This window comes from Dipodomys merriami, unplaced genomic scaffold (assembly GCF_024711535.1).
Source record: "Dipodomys merriami isolate MVZ:Mamm:240054 unplaced genomic scaffold, mDipMer1.0.p SCAF_44, whole genome shotgun sequence".
NCBI classification, from domain to species: domain Eukaryota; kingdom Metazoa; phylum Chordata; class Mammalia; order Rodentia; family Heteromyidae; genus Dipodomys; species Dipodomys merriami.
In genome coordinates this window covers 992,837-1,007,774 of record NW_027206002.1, presented here as the reverse complement: position 1 = coordinate 1,007,774, position 14,938 = coordinate 992,837, and the positions used below count along the sequence as shown (strand labels likewise).

The following is a 14,938-nucleotide window of genomic DNA, read 5'->3' as shown; positions in this document are numbered from 1 at the left end:
TCTGGGAAGAGTCAATCTAATGAGATATAGACATATTTAAATCTTCACGAGGAAAGATGTGACAATAATCCATTGATGTAACTATGCCAGGACATCACCTTGAGTTTGTGCTGCAACACGAAACCTTATTCCTAAGGTAGGAATAACATTCTCATTCTGAACTTCAATATATGATTCTCCAATCAGCCAGGAGGATGCCTCCCTACCAGCTTTGCTCTGAGCCACTATGGACCATTTGCTGAAGGCCCCCATCCTCACAGACTCTGAAGCTCCGAGGTAGAAGACGGGACAGAATGGACACAAGAACATGCTTACATACAATCTCTCATATGTTACATATTATTTCATAAGTTTTTGGATTTCCCCAAGCCATGAATGGGCCGGGGGCTCACACCTGTAATCCTAGCTACTCAGGAGGCTGAGATCTGAGGATTGCAATTCAAAGCCAGCCCAGGCAGGAAAGTCCGTGAGACTCTTATCTCCAATAAACTACTAGAAAACTGGAAGTGGTGCTGTGGCTCAAGCAGTAGAGTGCAAGGGCAGCGCCCAAGCCCAGAGTTCAGGCCCCACGACCAACCAAAAAAAAAAAAAAGTTCAACATTAGCTGGGAAGGTGGCTTAGTGGTAGAGTGCTTGCCTAGCATGCATAAAGGCCTGGATTCAATTCCTCAGTACCACATACACTGAAAAAGTCAGAAGTGGTGCTGTGGCTCAAGTGGTAGAGTGCTAGCCTTGAGCAAAAGAAGCTCAGTACCCATGCCCTGAGTTCAAGCCCCAGGACTGGCAAAAAAAAAAAAAAACACAAAAAAAAGGTTCAAAATTAGACAAATACCATGTCTATGACACACAGGTCAAGAAGAGCATTTTGATCTCCTGGATATAAAGTAAAGTGACACAAGAAGCCACTTATCTAAGGGGCTTCAGCTTTTCAGACAGCCCCTTATCTCACTAGTGGCTAGTGAGATCTACTTCGGTACTGCCTAAGGATCTGCAATAGACCACATCCATCTGTGTTCAAGATGTCTGTCTTTCCCACACTTGGGGGCGGGAGAGTGCCACGTTCACCAAAGGAAGGCAGATGGGCCCGCGCAGAAGTGAATCATGGCGTATTACCTGGTCACTGGATCATGGATACACTTGGCTTGGATAGCTCAGGTTTCTCTACTCAGCAAGAATTAGGGAGAAAGGTGAGAGGATGTTGGCTCACTTTACTTGATATGGAGTCTATACTAGGCACAGCTTCCTCCTCTTCAAAAATGCAAGGCCCTGGGCTGAGAGAACATCACCAAATTGAAGTCAAAGTCAGGCGTGTGTGTTTCTTGCTCAGTGCTGAGATGCCCTTATAGCTGCAGAAGAAAAGACACCTTACCTGTCTGAGAGCTGCCCCGAAATGAAGGAGCCTAGTAACACCCCCACAAAAAATAAGGAGATGGTGAGCGGAACTTTCCAGTCGTCCTCACATACCAGGTTCCACTGTAAGAGGAGCAAAGGGATGGATATATCATTCATTTGTTGTTTTTTTGAACTTTTGAACTTTTTTATTTTTTTGGCAAGTGCTGGGCCTTGAACTCAGGGCCTGGGCACTGTCCCTGAGCTTCTTTTGCTCAAGGCTAGAACTCTCAGCACTTGAGCCACAGCACCCCTTCCTGCTTTTCCTGTGCATGTGGTACTGAGGAATTGAACCCAGGCCTTCATGCGTGCTAGGCAAGCACTCTACCACTAAGCCACCTTCCCAGCCCATTAAACGTTTTGATTTTAGACCTTCTTAGAAAAACGAAATGCGAATATTACTGCCTGCTTTGGGTATATGAAGCCATGGTTCAGCTGAGTGGCAAAGCTAGGAGCAAGTGTGGTCTTTCCCTCCCCATGGTACTTTTCATAGCTTGGGCCCCACTGTCCCGCTTTCATTTTGAGGATGGGAAGGAAGTGGGGAGCAAGCAGCATTCTGCTCAGAGACTGCATTCTTATGAACAAGGCCTCCTATGCTCACTCCTAAAACTCTGGACAGAGCCCAGGGCTGTGGCTGCAAGGTGCCCTTTCTTAGTGGGGCTAGGAAGAGGGAGTCTAAAGGTCAGAGAATCCAGTAAGAGACTTAAAAGTCAGAGGGCCCAGCATGTACCATCTACACGTGTACCTTTGGCTGGGCTGCGACTACCATCTGGGAAAATGACTCTTCAGTGCTTCTTGTGACATTCTGAGCTGTAATCTTTGATACTAGACACCAACAATCCAGGGTAAATAATACACGAAAAGAAATTTCCAGCTGGACACCAGGGGCTCACACCTGTAATCCTCGCTACTCAGAAGGCTGAGATCAGAGGATCAAAGTTCGAAGCCAGCCTGAGTAGGAAAGTCCATGACACTCTTATCCCCAACTAACAACCAAGAAAAGCCAAAGTGAAACTGTGGCTCAAGTGATAGAGTGTTAGTCTTGAACAAAAGAGCTCCAATACAGTGCTCAGGTCATGAGTTCAAGCACCAGGACTGGCACACACACAACACACACACACACACACACACACACACACAAAATTCAAAATAAAAACAATTAAATATCTGTGAATGAATCACGTAGCTCAGTTTTTTTGGAGAAGCTTTGTCGGTCATATTTAAGTCACTGTGTAATCTGTTGTTTCTTCACACTCAGCTTTATAAAAATATATTCCCCCCCACCAAAAAAAAAAAAAAAGAAAAGAAAAAGAAAATGGTGCCAGGTATGTGTGGCTCACACTTGCAATCCTAGCTGCTTAAGAGACTGAGATCTGAGGATCATGGCTCAAAGCAGCCTGGGCAGAAAAGTTGTGAGATTTTTTTGTGTGTGTGTGGGGTCTGGTTTGGGGCCTGAACTCTGGGCCTGGGCACTGTCCCTCAGCTCTTCAGCTCAAGGCTAGCACTCTACCACTTGAGCCACAGCACCACTTCCGGCTTTTTTTTTCTTATGTGGTGCTGAGGAATCGAACCCAGAGCCTCAGGCATGCAAGGCAATCGCTCTACCCCTGAGCCACATTCCCAGCCCCAAGAAAAGTTGTGAGATTCTTATCTCCAATTAACTACCCCGGGGATGGAACTGTGACTGAAAGTGGTAGAGCACTAGCCTTGAGTGAAGAGTTTAGGGACAGTGCCATGGCCCTGAGTTCAAGCCCCTTGACTGACATAAAAACAGTGCTTGAAAAGCAGGATAAAAGTTACAATAAAATCAATCAGGGAGCCGGGAGCCGGTGGCTCATGCCTGTAATCCTAGCTACTCAGGAGGCTGAGATCTGAGGATCGCAGTTCAAAGCCAGCCTGGACAGGAAAGTCTGTGAGACTCTTATCTCCAATAAACCACTAGAAAACCGGAAGGGGCACTGTGGCTCAAGCAGTAGAGCACTCTCCTAGAGCTGAAGAGCTGAGGGACAGTGCCCAAGCCCAGAGTTCAAGCCCCACGACCAACAACAAATCATTAAGGGATATGCTCTTCAGTTCAAGGCTAGCGCTCTACCTCTTGAACCACAGCACCACTTCCAGTTTTCTGAGTGGTTTACTGGAGATAAGAGTCTCCTGACTTCCCTGCCTGGGCTGGCTTTGAATCATGATCCTCAGATCTCAGACTCCTTTGTAGCTAGGATTACAGGTGTGAGCCACTGGTACCCGGCTTATTTCTTTAATTTTTTTTTTTTTTTTTGTCAGCCATGGGGCTTGTACTCAGGGCTTGGCCCCAGCTTTTGCTCAAGGCTAGTGCTTTACCACTTTGAGCCACAGTGCCACTTCTGGTTTTCTGGTGGTTCATTGGAGGTAAGAGTCTCACAGACTTTCCTGCCTGGGCTGGCTTTGAACTGTGATTCTCCGATCCCAGCTTCCTGAGTAGCTAGGATTACAGGCATGAGCCACCAGCACCTAGCTGAGATTCTTATCTCTAATAACTACGCAGAAAAAGACAGAAGTGAGGCTGTGGTTCAATGGTAGAGCAGTAGCCTTGAGCAAAAAGAAGCTCAGGGACAGCACCTAGGCCTTGAGTTCAAGAAAAGGGATAGTCTGCTGGAGTTTCTATCTATCACACAATGTGTGGAAACCATGAACAGGAAGGGGGGTCTGCAGGCAATAAAAGGGCACCCATTAGTCCACTCCAGCTTAATAAGGAGCCAAAAGGAAGAAAGCCAAAACAGAAAACATAGTGGTCCCCAGAAAAAAATGTTTCCCATGGTTGCTGGTGGCTCACGCCTGTCCTCCTAGCTGCTCAGGAGGCTGAGATCTGAGGATCACAGTTCAAGCCAGCCCAGGCAGGAAAGTCTGTGAGACTCTTATCTCCAATAAACCACTCAGAAAACTGGAGGTGGTGCTGTGGCTCAAGTGGTAGAGTGCTCACCTTGAGCTGAAGAGCTGAGGGACAGCGCCTAGGCCCAGAGTTCAAGACCCATGACCAACAACAACAACAAAAAAATGTTTCTCAGGCCAGGGATGGCACCTAGTAAGACCCTGTGGAGACTTCTCACAGGTACAGCCACCCTCCCCTGAGAAGCCAGACTCTTGCCAGCTTGGCACCAGGCCATTGTCTGCTTCCCATGGAGCCTGCTGGCTTCCCTAATAACTGCAGAGATGGAGGTATATGCAGCTCCCTTGAACAAAAAACATCTCTTCCCGGCCAGTGACAGAGGGGAAAACACACATGTGTTTCTCTGCTCTGCTGGGCTGTGTCTGCACACAGCCTCCGGGAAAACTTCTCAGAAAAGATGGAGGGCAGCCCCTTTGGCTAGATGCAAAAAAGCCCCACTACTTACTCAGGCATGCTGCTATCTTTCCACTTTGAAATGAAGCATGTGCCTGGATAGGACGAATGGAGTGATGACCCCCAACCTAAAGAAAAATTAGGGCATCTGATCTCCAAATCTAGAGTAAGCTCAGACTTGCAGGAATCAAGGATGTTGAACACCGTATAGTCACTGTGACGTGCCAGTACTGAAGCTTGAATTCAGGGCCTCCTGCTTCCACTTGGCTTTTTGTTTTGCTCATGGAGGGCGCTGTATAACTTCAGCCAGGGCCTCCAGTTCTGGCTTTATTTATTTATTTAGTTAGTTAATTGGAGATGAATCTCAGGTGGATTTGTGTGTCTGAGCTAGCCTCAAACTTAGAACCTCAGATCTTAGCCTCCTCCTGAATAGCAAGATTATAGATATGAGCACCTGGCAAGGACATATTACTTTTGGTGTAGCAAAGATGGGCACTGGTGGCTTACACCTATAATCTTAGCTATTCAGGAGGCTGCGATCTGAAGGTTGTGGTTCGAAGCCAGCGCGGGCAAGAAAGTCCGTGAGACTCTTATCTCCAATTAACCACCAGAAAAACAGAAGTAGAGCTGTAGCTCAAAGTGGCAGAGCACTAGCCTTGAGAGAAAAATCTCAGGGATAGCACCCAGGCCCAGAGTTCAAGCCTCTGGACCAGAGGGGGGAAAAAAAAAAGACTGATAAAGGACTAGCAGCTCTACCTCTTCCTATATGGAAAGGGCTAAGGACTAACATGACTGAGCTAAACTAGATAGCTAAACTAGATGGGCTTCTGCTGTGAATTCTGGGGTTGTAAACCTCAGTCAGGTCTCCTGAAAACAGGCTTCCAGGGTACCCTAGACTGGCAAGACTGGGCACCTTGAAAGCAGGACAAACTGCTCTTGTGAAGACAGTAGTACTCCTCTTGAGACAGGCCTTGAGGTGTCTCTCAGGCTCCTTCTCCATGTGGCTTGGTTCAGCTCGTCCTCAGTTTGGGCAAGTGCATAACTCCTTCACCCATCAGTGACAGTCCATCACAGCTCTCCGGGCCTGGCTTGCCCTAACAGATCTCTCCCACCCCGTAGCAGGTCTGTGAGTAGGGTCAGAATTGACTGGTATCAGAAATACAGAATGGGTCACATCTAGCCAAAATAAGCCCATAAAGACCAGGCTAAGTTCCCTACATAAACTTCTGTAATCCTTGCTTATAGAGGGATCCATTGTTCTTATATGACAATGCTGGCTGCCCATCGATGACTAACTACAGACTAGCTTAATTAACAAGTCCCACCCAACCACCATACTGGGACTATGGGATGGACTTGGCATGGGGAATAGGCTATACTGAGTGATGGTAACAGAATGAGTGGGTTTAACACTCAGGTCTAGCGTCATTTCTCCTTAGCTGGGTGAGTTATGAAAGAGGGCCCAATAAGGTCAGGCGATGGTGGCTCATGCCTGTAATCCTAGCTACTCAGGAGGCTGAGATCTGAGAACAGTAGTTCGAAGCCAACCTGGGCAGGAAAGTCTGAGACTCTATCTCCAACTAACCACCAAACCCCGCCCCGACCCCCCCCCCCCCAGAAGTGGAGCTGTGGCTCAAAGTGGTAGAGTATTAGTCTTGAGCGAAAAACAGCTCAGGGACAGTGCCTAGGCCCTGAGTTTAAGCCCTACGATTGGGAGGAGGAGGCGCAACAAGAAAGAATCTGGAAGTAATTCTAGTAAGGGGCCTAAACTTGCCCTTCTTCCTAGTCTGAAAGGTACCCTTCTGGTGGTAATAATGGCTCCACAGGTATATAGCATCAGGTGTCAAGGTTTCTCAAGTTATGCTTTAGATAGATGCCATTTCTTTATATTACTTATGCTTTGACAAAGCTGTCGTTTAAGTGAGAGAACTGTGGCTCTCGAGCCTCATACAAAATTGGCACTGCTTTTCAATCATGGGATGTAAAGAGATGATACAGTTTGTTGGGACTAGATGTTCTTAACTGAGAACTGGCTGGAAGGGAAAAAGAGGTAGTACCTGTACTCACAAGGGGCAAGTTCTTCTCCTAAACGTCCCTGGCAATGACTGCATCAATAGTCAAGCACACTGGTAAGGCACCACATGTTACTGAAGGCCATGTATTCTTACACACATCTTATCTTCCTTGCTGCTATGAATGCATGGGTGGATCGCTGCTGGATTGGAACCTGTGAGCCTGAGGCAGGAATCATCACTTGCACTCAGGACTTTGAAGGTAGACTGGGCAACATAGCAAGACCCCATCTCAAAAAAAAAAAAAGAGGCGGGAGCAGTGGGAGGCTGGGAATGAGGCTTAGTGGTAGAGTGCTTGCCTAGCATGCATGAAGCCCTGGGTTCCATTCCTCAGTACCACATACACAGAAAACGCTGGAAGTGGCACTGAGGCTCAAGTGGTAGAGTGTTAGCCTTGAGCAAAAGAAGCTCAGGGACAGTGCCCAATCCCTGAGTTCAAGCCCAGGACTGCCAAAAAAAAAAAAAGCAATGGTGGGTTCATGTCAGGGCTGTCAGAGCAGAGCAGTACTGACTACTACGTCACGGACAATGTTCAAACAGAGCCCTGTATGGAGAGGAGAAGCCAAGCTGCTTTGATACACAGGTGAGGAAGTGAATGGTTCAGTTAAAGAGCCATAATCTTCAGTAGGTCCCTTTCATCTTAGTCAGACTGAACCTTTCACTTCAACCCACAAAATAATCTTCCTTTTCTGTGACCTGACTCCTTACCTTGTGCCAACTGTCAGGACTTGGACCCAGGGTGGTATCTCTGAGCTACAGAGGCGCTCGATCTGACTACTCACAAGGGCTATATCTACTCTGACTGTGTTTGCATAAGGAGACCACAGGACCCTACGAGTGCCTTCTCTGGCTTGCCATTCCGCTGCAAAGGCATAGATAGGTGAGAGTCTGTACTTCTCCTGAGAAAGGCCAGCACAGGCATAGCACTGAGGCACAGGTCTCTCTGGGCACTCCAGAATCTCTCAGGATGTTGGGGCTTTCAATCTATGCAGACTTGTAGATGACAGTAAGGCTCTTCACCCCCTGAGATTATCTAGCCATGAGACAAGACTGTTGGAAAAGCTAGTCCAGGGTTGGGAATGTGGCTTAGTGGTAGAGTGCTTGTTTAGCATGCATGAAGCCCTGGGTTTGATTCCTCAATACCACATATTCCAAAAAAGTCAGAAGTGACGTTGTGGCTCAGTGGTAGAGTGCTAGCCTTGAGCAAAAGAAGCTCAGGGACAGTGCCCAGGCCCTCTGACTTCAAGTCCCAGGACTGGAGAAAAAAAGCAAAGCAAAGAGAAGCAAAGCAAAGCTAGTCCAGAAAAACAGAAAGAGTCAGAGTCAAAGCGAGGACTAGCCGGGTGCTGGTGGCTCATGCCTGTAATCCTAGCTACTCAGGAGGCTGAGATCTGAGGATCATGGTTCAAAGCCAGTCCAGGCAAGGAAAGTCTGTGAGACTCTTTATCTCCAATAAACCACTCGAAAACCGGAAGTGGCACTGTAGCTCAAGCAGTAGAGCGCTCGTCTTGAGCTGAAATGCTGAGGGACAGCGCCCAGGCCCAGAGTTCAAGCCCCACGACCAACCGAAAAAAAAAAAAAGCGAGGACTAGAAATCAGAGACAGACAGGGAGCAAGGAGGTACAGAAAACTGCTAGGGTTCAGCTGAAAAGAGTCTCAACTCATAGGTATTGGAAGCCCTGAAGTCTCTAAAGGAAACTTTCTGCCTACAGGCTGGGCTGGGCTACAGCAAAACAAAACAACAGGTGGCCCAGCAGCATGAGAAATCACCCAGGTTCCCAAAGAAGGAGCCAGTCCTGTACCCAGAAGCACTGCAAGGTGGCTGGGATGATTTTCTGAAGGTCCAGAGATGAATGATGAATAAAGAAACAGAGAAGGGGCTGGCCTAGAAGCATGCAGATCACAGAACTATTTTTGAAAGGTGGGTGTTTCAGAAAGTGTTCCCTTCTCTCTGCCAATCCCAATGCCTGGTTTTAGATACAAAGTGCCAAGCTCTAGTAAAGGGATAGAGAATCACATATTCCAGTCAATACTTTTTTTTGGTTGCTTCCAATTTTCCCTTCTGAGTTAGAGTAGCACCCCCCCCTTTTTTTCTTCTTAAACTTTAGAGAACATTTTGCAAACTATTCATTAACCTACTTAGTTAAAAAAAAATGACTTGATTGGAAAATTCTCTTGCATCTAGCATTATGTGAAAAACTAAAGACGCAACGATCTGATTTACTGCAAAGTTTAGTTACTACATGTATGTATTTTAATTTGAAAAAAAGAAAAAAATCTAACAAGAGACCTGAAGTTTTAGTCTTTTGTAAACACACACACACACACACACACACACACACACACACACACACACACACACACACACACACACACGTGAATGGCAATTCAATACCACTACACTTAAAAACACTTCTATGTTTGATTTGGGACAAAGGGCAGGCGTGGAGACATTTAGCAGGCACCAGACTACTGCGGAGGTCAGCAAGTCAGGTCTAGGTCAAAAGAAAACAGACCTTAGAAAAAGTCATCAGATTGATGATGCAGCAGCTTCAATCAGGGACTGGTCACTTGAGAGACACAGGCAGCCTTGAACTTCAAGTCAGCCATTCTAGCATCCCAAACAAAGAGCTCAGTAAAGTATTAATCTTCCCTCCCTGCAAAGACTGACAACCTGTAAGTAGGTGAAAGGGCACACAGTTCTTACGAAACTGCTAAGACAGCAGAATAAAGTCTAAACATGTAGAAAACAGTCAAGACTGACATTGGCAGCAAGCAAGGTCAGAAGGGTAGGGATCCAGAGTTCAACTAGAGGAAGCTTGGGGACATTCCTTGTCAGGGGAAGACCCCAAACATGCCGCAAGCTGATTTTTGAGTTGCCTCTTCTTTGGGCCAGCCATAAGAAGAATCTGAAGGAACTATGCCAACCCCAGAGCCAACCTTTGTCACGGTTCTCACTGGTAATAGACTCACTTGTGAGACCAGAACCCAGGATGTGGGTTCTAATTCCCATTGTCTGAGGACACATGGGCCATAGCTGGCTGCCTCCTTTCAACGCTTCTTTTGTCAATTAGTGAGGCCTTCTAGGCACTGGAATGATGTCACTGGGTGAGAAATCCCAATGGGACTTGGGTCCCTTACTACTTGTCTGTGGAGGAAGCAGGCACAGGTGCTGAAAACATCAAACTTCCAAACACATAGAGAAAACCCACAGTACACACAGTGAGGTCTCTGTGGTAGCTCTGATTCTATTCTGGAAGAGCGACAAGCCCCACAAGCAACCTACCTAGGGCCACCAGAGTCTCTGTCAGGCTTTCTGCAGCTCCAGGAGGGTTAGATGCCCTACGAGGACCCAAGGATTCTCTGTCATTCCTTTCCCTCTGCTCCTGCCAGTTTCTTGAGAGATCATCTGGGCCTAACTGAGCAAAGCACCCTGGACTCACTGAGAGGCCTCTTCCTCTAAGAAGCCTATTCTAACTTTTGAATCTCCCCAATCCTGACACTGAATCTGTGGTGTGATACCCACCAAGGAAGGTTCTTTTCATTGCCTTGCTTACTCTGTACTGCTCACTCCAAAAAACTAGTGTCAATGCACAAGTGAATCCCGAAACACATCCTCATGCACCATTAATAACATGCCATGCTGCTAGCTTGAATGACTGCAAGTTCACAGAGGACAGACAATGCCACCCAAGAGGGAAATCCAAGGGGCTGGAGAATGGAATGGCTTCTCCCACTTCTGACAAACTGAAGATTATTATATATCCTAACTATACCCGGCTCAAAAAACCATAGATAGCACTCCAGGCCAATAAGCCACCCTGAACAGATCTTCAAATGGATGTGTACTTAAGAAATAATGAAGGCTGGGAAGGTGGCTCCGTGGTAGAGTGCTTGCCTCGCATGCATGAGGTCCTGGGTTCAATTCCTCAGCACTGCATAAGCAGAAAAAAGCTAGAAGTGGCTCAAGTGGTAGAGTGCTAGCCTTGAGCTGAAGAGCTAAGGGACAGCACCCAAGCCAAGAGTTGAGCCGCCATGACTGATTAAAAAAAAAAAATCAATCCTGACCTAAAGGAAAACAATTCTTCCAGGAACATGACCAAACTTTCCTTTCAGAGCGAGTAGTGAGGGAAGCAGCAACTTGAGAAAGAAGGGAAGAACGTTTTATGCATATACCTTTACTTTAAAATTTTTGGAAACAGCCATGCACTGTAGCTAACTCAGGAGGCTGAGATCTGAGGATCATGGTTCAAAGCCAGCAAGAAAGTCTGTGTCTTTTCAGTTTTGTAGGTCAGGGGGCTTGAACTCTGAGCTTGGGCATTGTCCCTCAGGGCTAGCCCTCTACCACTTGAGCCACAGTGCCACTTCCATTTTCTGGTGGTTTAATGGAAATAAGTCTCACAGACAAACCTGCGGCTTTGAACGACAATCCTCAGGTCTTAGCCTCCTGGGTAGCTTGGATTATAGGGGTGAACCACCGGCACCCAGCAGTGTATCTTATCTCCAATTAACTACTAAAAAGCTGGAAGTGGAGATGTGGCTCAAAGTGGTAGTGTGCTAGCTTTGAGCACAAAAGCTCAGGGACAGCACCCAGGACTTGAGTTCAAGCCCCAGGACCAGAACAGAAAAGTGGGGAGTTTTTTGGTTGTTTTTTTTTTATTATTTTGTTTGGTTTGTTTCCTGGACTGATGCTAAGAGAAGAAGAAAAAATGATGACCACACTTTGGTCCACACCTGGCCTCCTCATTTGGGCTACGGTCTAGAGAAAAATCCCAACTCAGGGTTTTACAGCATCTCCTAGATAAAGCCAAAGCCCTTCTGGATGCCACATCCTATGTGGCCATCAGGATGGAGTGTCCAACACGACCCCTGTGCTCTAAAATGCCCGCTCTGGATGGAGATCAATCACTTCGTCAAAGTGCTCCTGGGCCACCAGGCTGGAGAATCCTCTTCAGCAGGGTACTGGCCAAAGGGGGGGGGGGGGGGAGTGCCAGCATCCATCCATGCATCGCGCACCGGACTGGGGGGGGCGCTCAGAGACCCCCAAAGGGTGCCTTCCTATTAGAGGCCGAGCGGGAGACTGCCACCTACCTCGGTCACGATGGTGGTCTGGTAGATGTCCCGGCTGAACTCCCAGCCGTCCACGCAGCTCTCCTGCTCCAGCCGCTCCAGGTCCACGTCCAGCACCGGCTCCAGCCCCAGCGCCGACAAGTTGGCGATGGTGGCCAGGCGGTAGCGGCGGCAGCTGTGGGGCACCTCGCGGCCATCCTGCCGCACCAACGGGATACTGTGGTTGCGCCAGGCGCGGCTCAGGTTCGCGGTGTCCGGCACCCGGCAGTGGTGCTCCGGGGTCCCCGTCAGGAACACCACGGACATACCGTTGAAGCCATTGGGGATGATGCTGGCGCTGAGCAGGAAGAAGATGAGGCGCTGGAAGGGTCCCCACTCGCCCAGGAAGGCGGTCACCTCCTCGTAGTCACGCATGCCGCCGTCCTAAGCGTCCCGCAGCGCCGGGTCCCGGGGTCGGGGCGGCGTGCGGCAGGGGGGCGGGGGCGGGGGCGGGGATGTGCGCCTGCGCGTGGGCCACCTCACTGTCCGACGCAGCGAGCGAGGAACGCACCCGGAGAGACCCCTTTTCCACCCCAGCAGACCGGCGAGCTTCTCCGCGCTTCAGACACCGCCTTGGCCCACGCACCACTGCCGGTCTTTACATAGAGTGAGAGGCCGGGGCGGGCTCAGGGCCTGGGCCGCAAGGGCCCGCCCCGCCTGCGGGCAGTGTGGCGCGGCGCTGCGCTACGCGCGCGCGCGCGCGGCGCGCGAGGCGGAGGGGGCGGGGTCAGGGCGAGCGTGACGCAGTTGAGTGTCCGGGCAGCGCGTGCGCCAGAGACCCGAGCACGACCCGGCTCGTGACCTGCCGGAGGGGTGTGTGGGCGGGGCTACACAGAGCCACGCCTCTGCTAGACACGCCCCCCCTAGCGTGATTGCCGCGGGCGGCCTAGAGAGGCAATGACTTTCAATGGTGGTGCCCAAGGTTAAAAAGTCAAGCTCCTTTCTCCAGACTTGGGGAGCGGCCTGGAGGCTTAACTATGAAATAAGCCCCAGTCCCCACCTTTTTTTTGCCGCTGCTCACGTATCTTTAAACGCTGCCTTGGACACCACCCTTCCTTTTACTGGTGACATTATTTTGAAACTGGATTATTATTATTATTATTATTATTATTAATTATTTGTCATTCCTGGGGCTTGAACTCTGGGCCTGGGCGCTGTCCCTCAGCTCTTCAGCTCAAGGCGAACGTTCTACTACTTGAGCCACAGCACCATTTCTGGTGCTGGCTTTGAACTGCGATCCTCAGATCTCAGCCTCCTGAGATGACAGGTGTGAGCCACTGGCGCGCAGCCACAGAGAGGTTTTATAAGTCAGATAAATGAGAACATTTCTTCTTCGATAATGTCACCCTCATCTTTTGCTCTCTCCCAGTGAAACTGGAATTCTTAACTATTGCAATAGCTAGGCTGGGCGCAGTAACTTTTAATTATAACCCTGATGCCTTTGGAGATATTGTTCTGATCTTAAGAAGTCATTTTGTAACCTTGTTCAAGCCAATGTAAACTTTTAATTTCAAAATTATTAAGTTGCAGCCGGGCGCTGGTGGCTCAGGCCTGTAATCCTAGCTACTTAGCTGAGATCTGAGGATCCCGGTTCAAAGCCAGCCCAGACAGGAAAGTCCAGGAGACTCTTATCTCCAATAAACCACCAGAAAACCAGAAGTGGCACTGTGGCTTAAGTGGTAAAGTGCTCGCCTGGAGCTGAAGAGCTGAGGGACAGCGCCCAGGCCCAGAGTTCAAGCCCCACGACTGACAAAAAAAAAATTATTAAGTTGCATATGTATTTGTACAAAATAATGGGAATGTCTTAGTGGTAAAGTGTTCACCTAGCATTCATGAAGCCCTGGATTTGATTCCTCAGTACCACATAAACAGAAAAGTCCAGAAGGCTAGACACAGGTGGCTCTCACCTGTAATCCTGGCTACTCAGGAGGCTGAGATCTGCAGATTGGGGTTCAAAGGCAGCCTGGGCAGAAATGTCTCTGAGACTCTTATGTCCCATTGACCACCAGAAAATGAAGTGGTGCTGTGGTTCAAGTGGTAGAGTGTTCACTTTGAGCTGAAGACCTCAGGGATAGTGCCCAGGCCTAGAGTTCAAGTCCCAGGACTGGCAAATAAGAGAAACAAACAAAAAGTAAAGTCTGAAAGCGGTGCTGTGGCTCAAGTGGTAGAGTGCTAGCATTGAGCAAAAGAAGCTCAGGGACAGTGTCCAGGCCCTGAGTTCAAGCCCCAGGACTGGCAAAAAAAAAAAAAAATTCCCATGAGAGAAAAAAACATGATATTTATCTTTCTGAAAGTAAAAAAAAAAGGATTATTAAAGATTCACCTTAGATCAGTTATTTTTGCTGTTGACTCAGCTGAGTAGTCATTAAAAAAAATCCGATTGTGTGATTCTGAAGGAGACTTGTCGAACAGAAAAGTTGCATTTGTGGTTTTGTTGGTTTGACTGGACTGTCTATGTCTAGGGACGCATCCACTTGCCTCAACCTCTTCAGTAGCTGGGAGGACTACAGTCAGGGTGATCTTGCAGCCAGGTATATTTGTAATTTTTTTTGGGGGGGGTCTGGTAGTGGGGCCTGAACTCTGGGCCTGGGCGCTGTCCCTCAGCTCTTCAGCTCAAGGCTAGCGCTCTACCACTTGAGCCACAGCGCCACTTCCGGCTTTTTTCTTTTTGCTTATGTGGTGCTGAGGAATCGAACCCAGGGCCTCGAGCATGCAAGGCAAGTGCTCTACCACTGAGCCACCTTCCCAGCCCCGTATATTTGTAATTTTGAACTTCACAGTAGTCAAATTAATAAATGTTCTAGTTTTAGCAAATGAAGATACACCTAGTAACATTCAAATTTTGGATAAAGAATAAGTAATTTTTTAGTATAGGCATGTACCACGCAGGAATTGATTATATATAACTCAAATGTAACTGCAAGTCCTGTATTTTGTCTGATAATGCTACACGTTACAAAGTTTCCAAAAGCCCAGGCACTGGTAGCTCACATCTCTAAGCCTACCTACTCAAGATACTAAGATCTGAGCACTGTGGTTTGAAGCAAGCCCAG

General features: G+C 48.3%; 1 protein-coding gene across 3 annotated transcripts in view; it reads right to left on the bottom strand.

The window, feature by feature from the left end:
* LOC138807894 (organic cation/carnitine transporter 2-like) overlaps positions 1-12,549 on the bottom strand; it is a 39,910-nt gene extending 27,361 nt beyond the window's left edge. Inside the window, exons 1-2 of one of the 3 annotated variants that reach the window (XM_069993702.1) lie at positions 11,868-12,549; positions 1,369-1,472 (exon numbers count right to left, since the gene is read on the bottom strand). In XM_069993702.1, the coding sequence (XP_069849803.1) occupies positions 1,369-1,472; positions 11,868-12,260 (497 nt within the window). In that variant the 5' untranslated portion in view covers positions 12,261-12,549. Of the gene's footprint in view, positions 1-1,112; positions 1,200-1,368; positions 1,473-11,867 lie in introns of those variants that run through there. The other 2 variants (XM_069993701.1, XM_069993703.1) reach the window with 2 other exon arrangements.
* Positions 12,550-14,938: the final 2,389 nt, after the last annotated feature.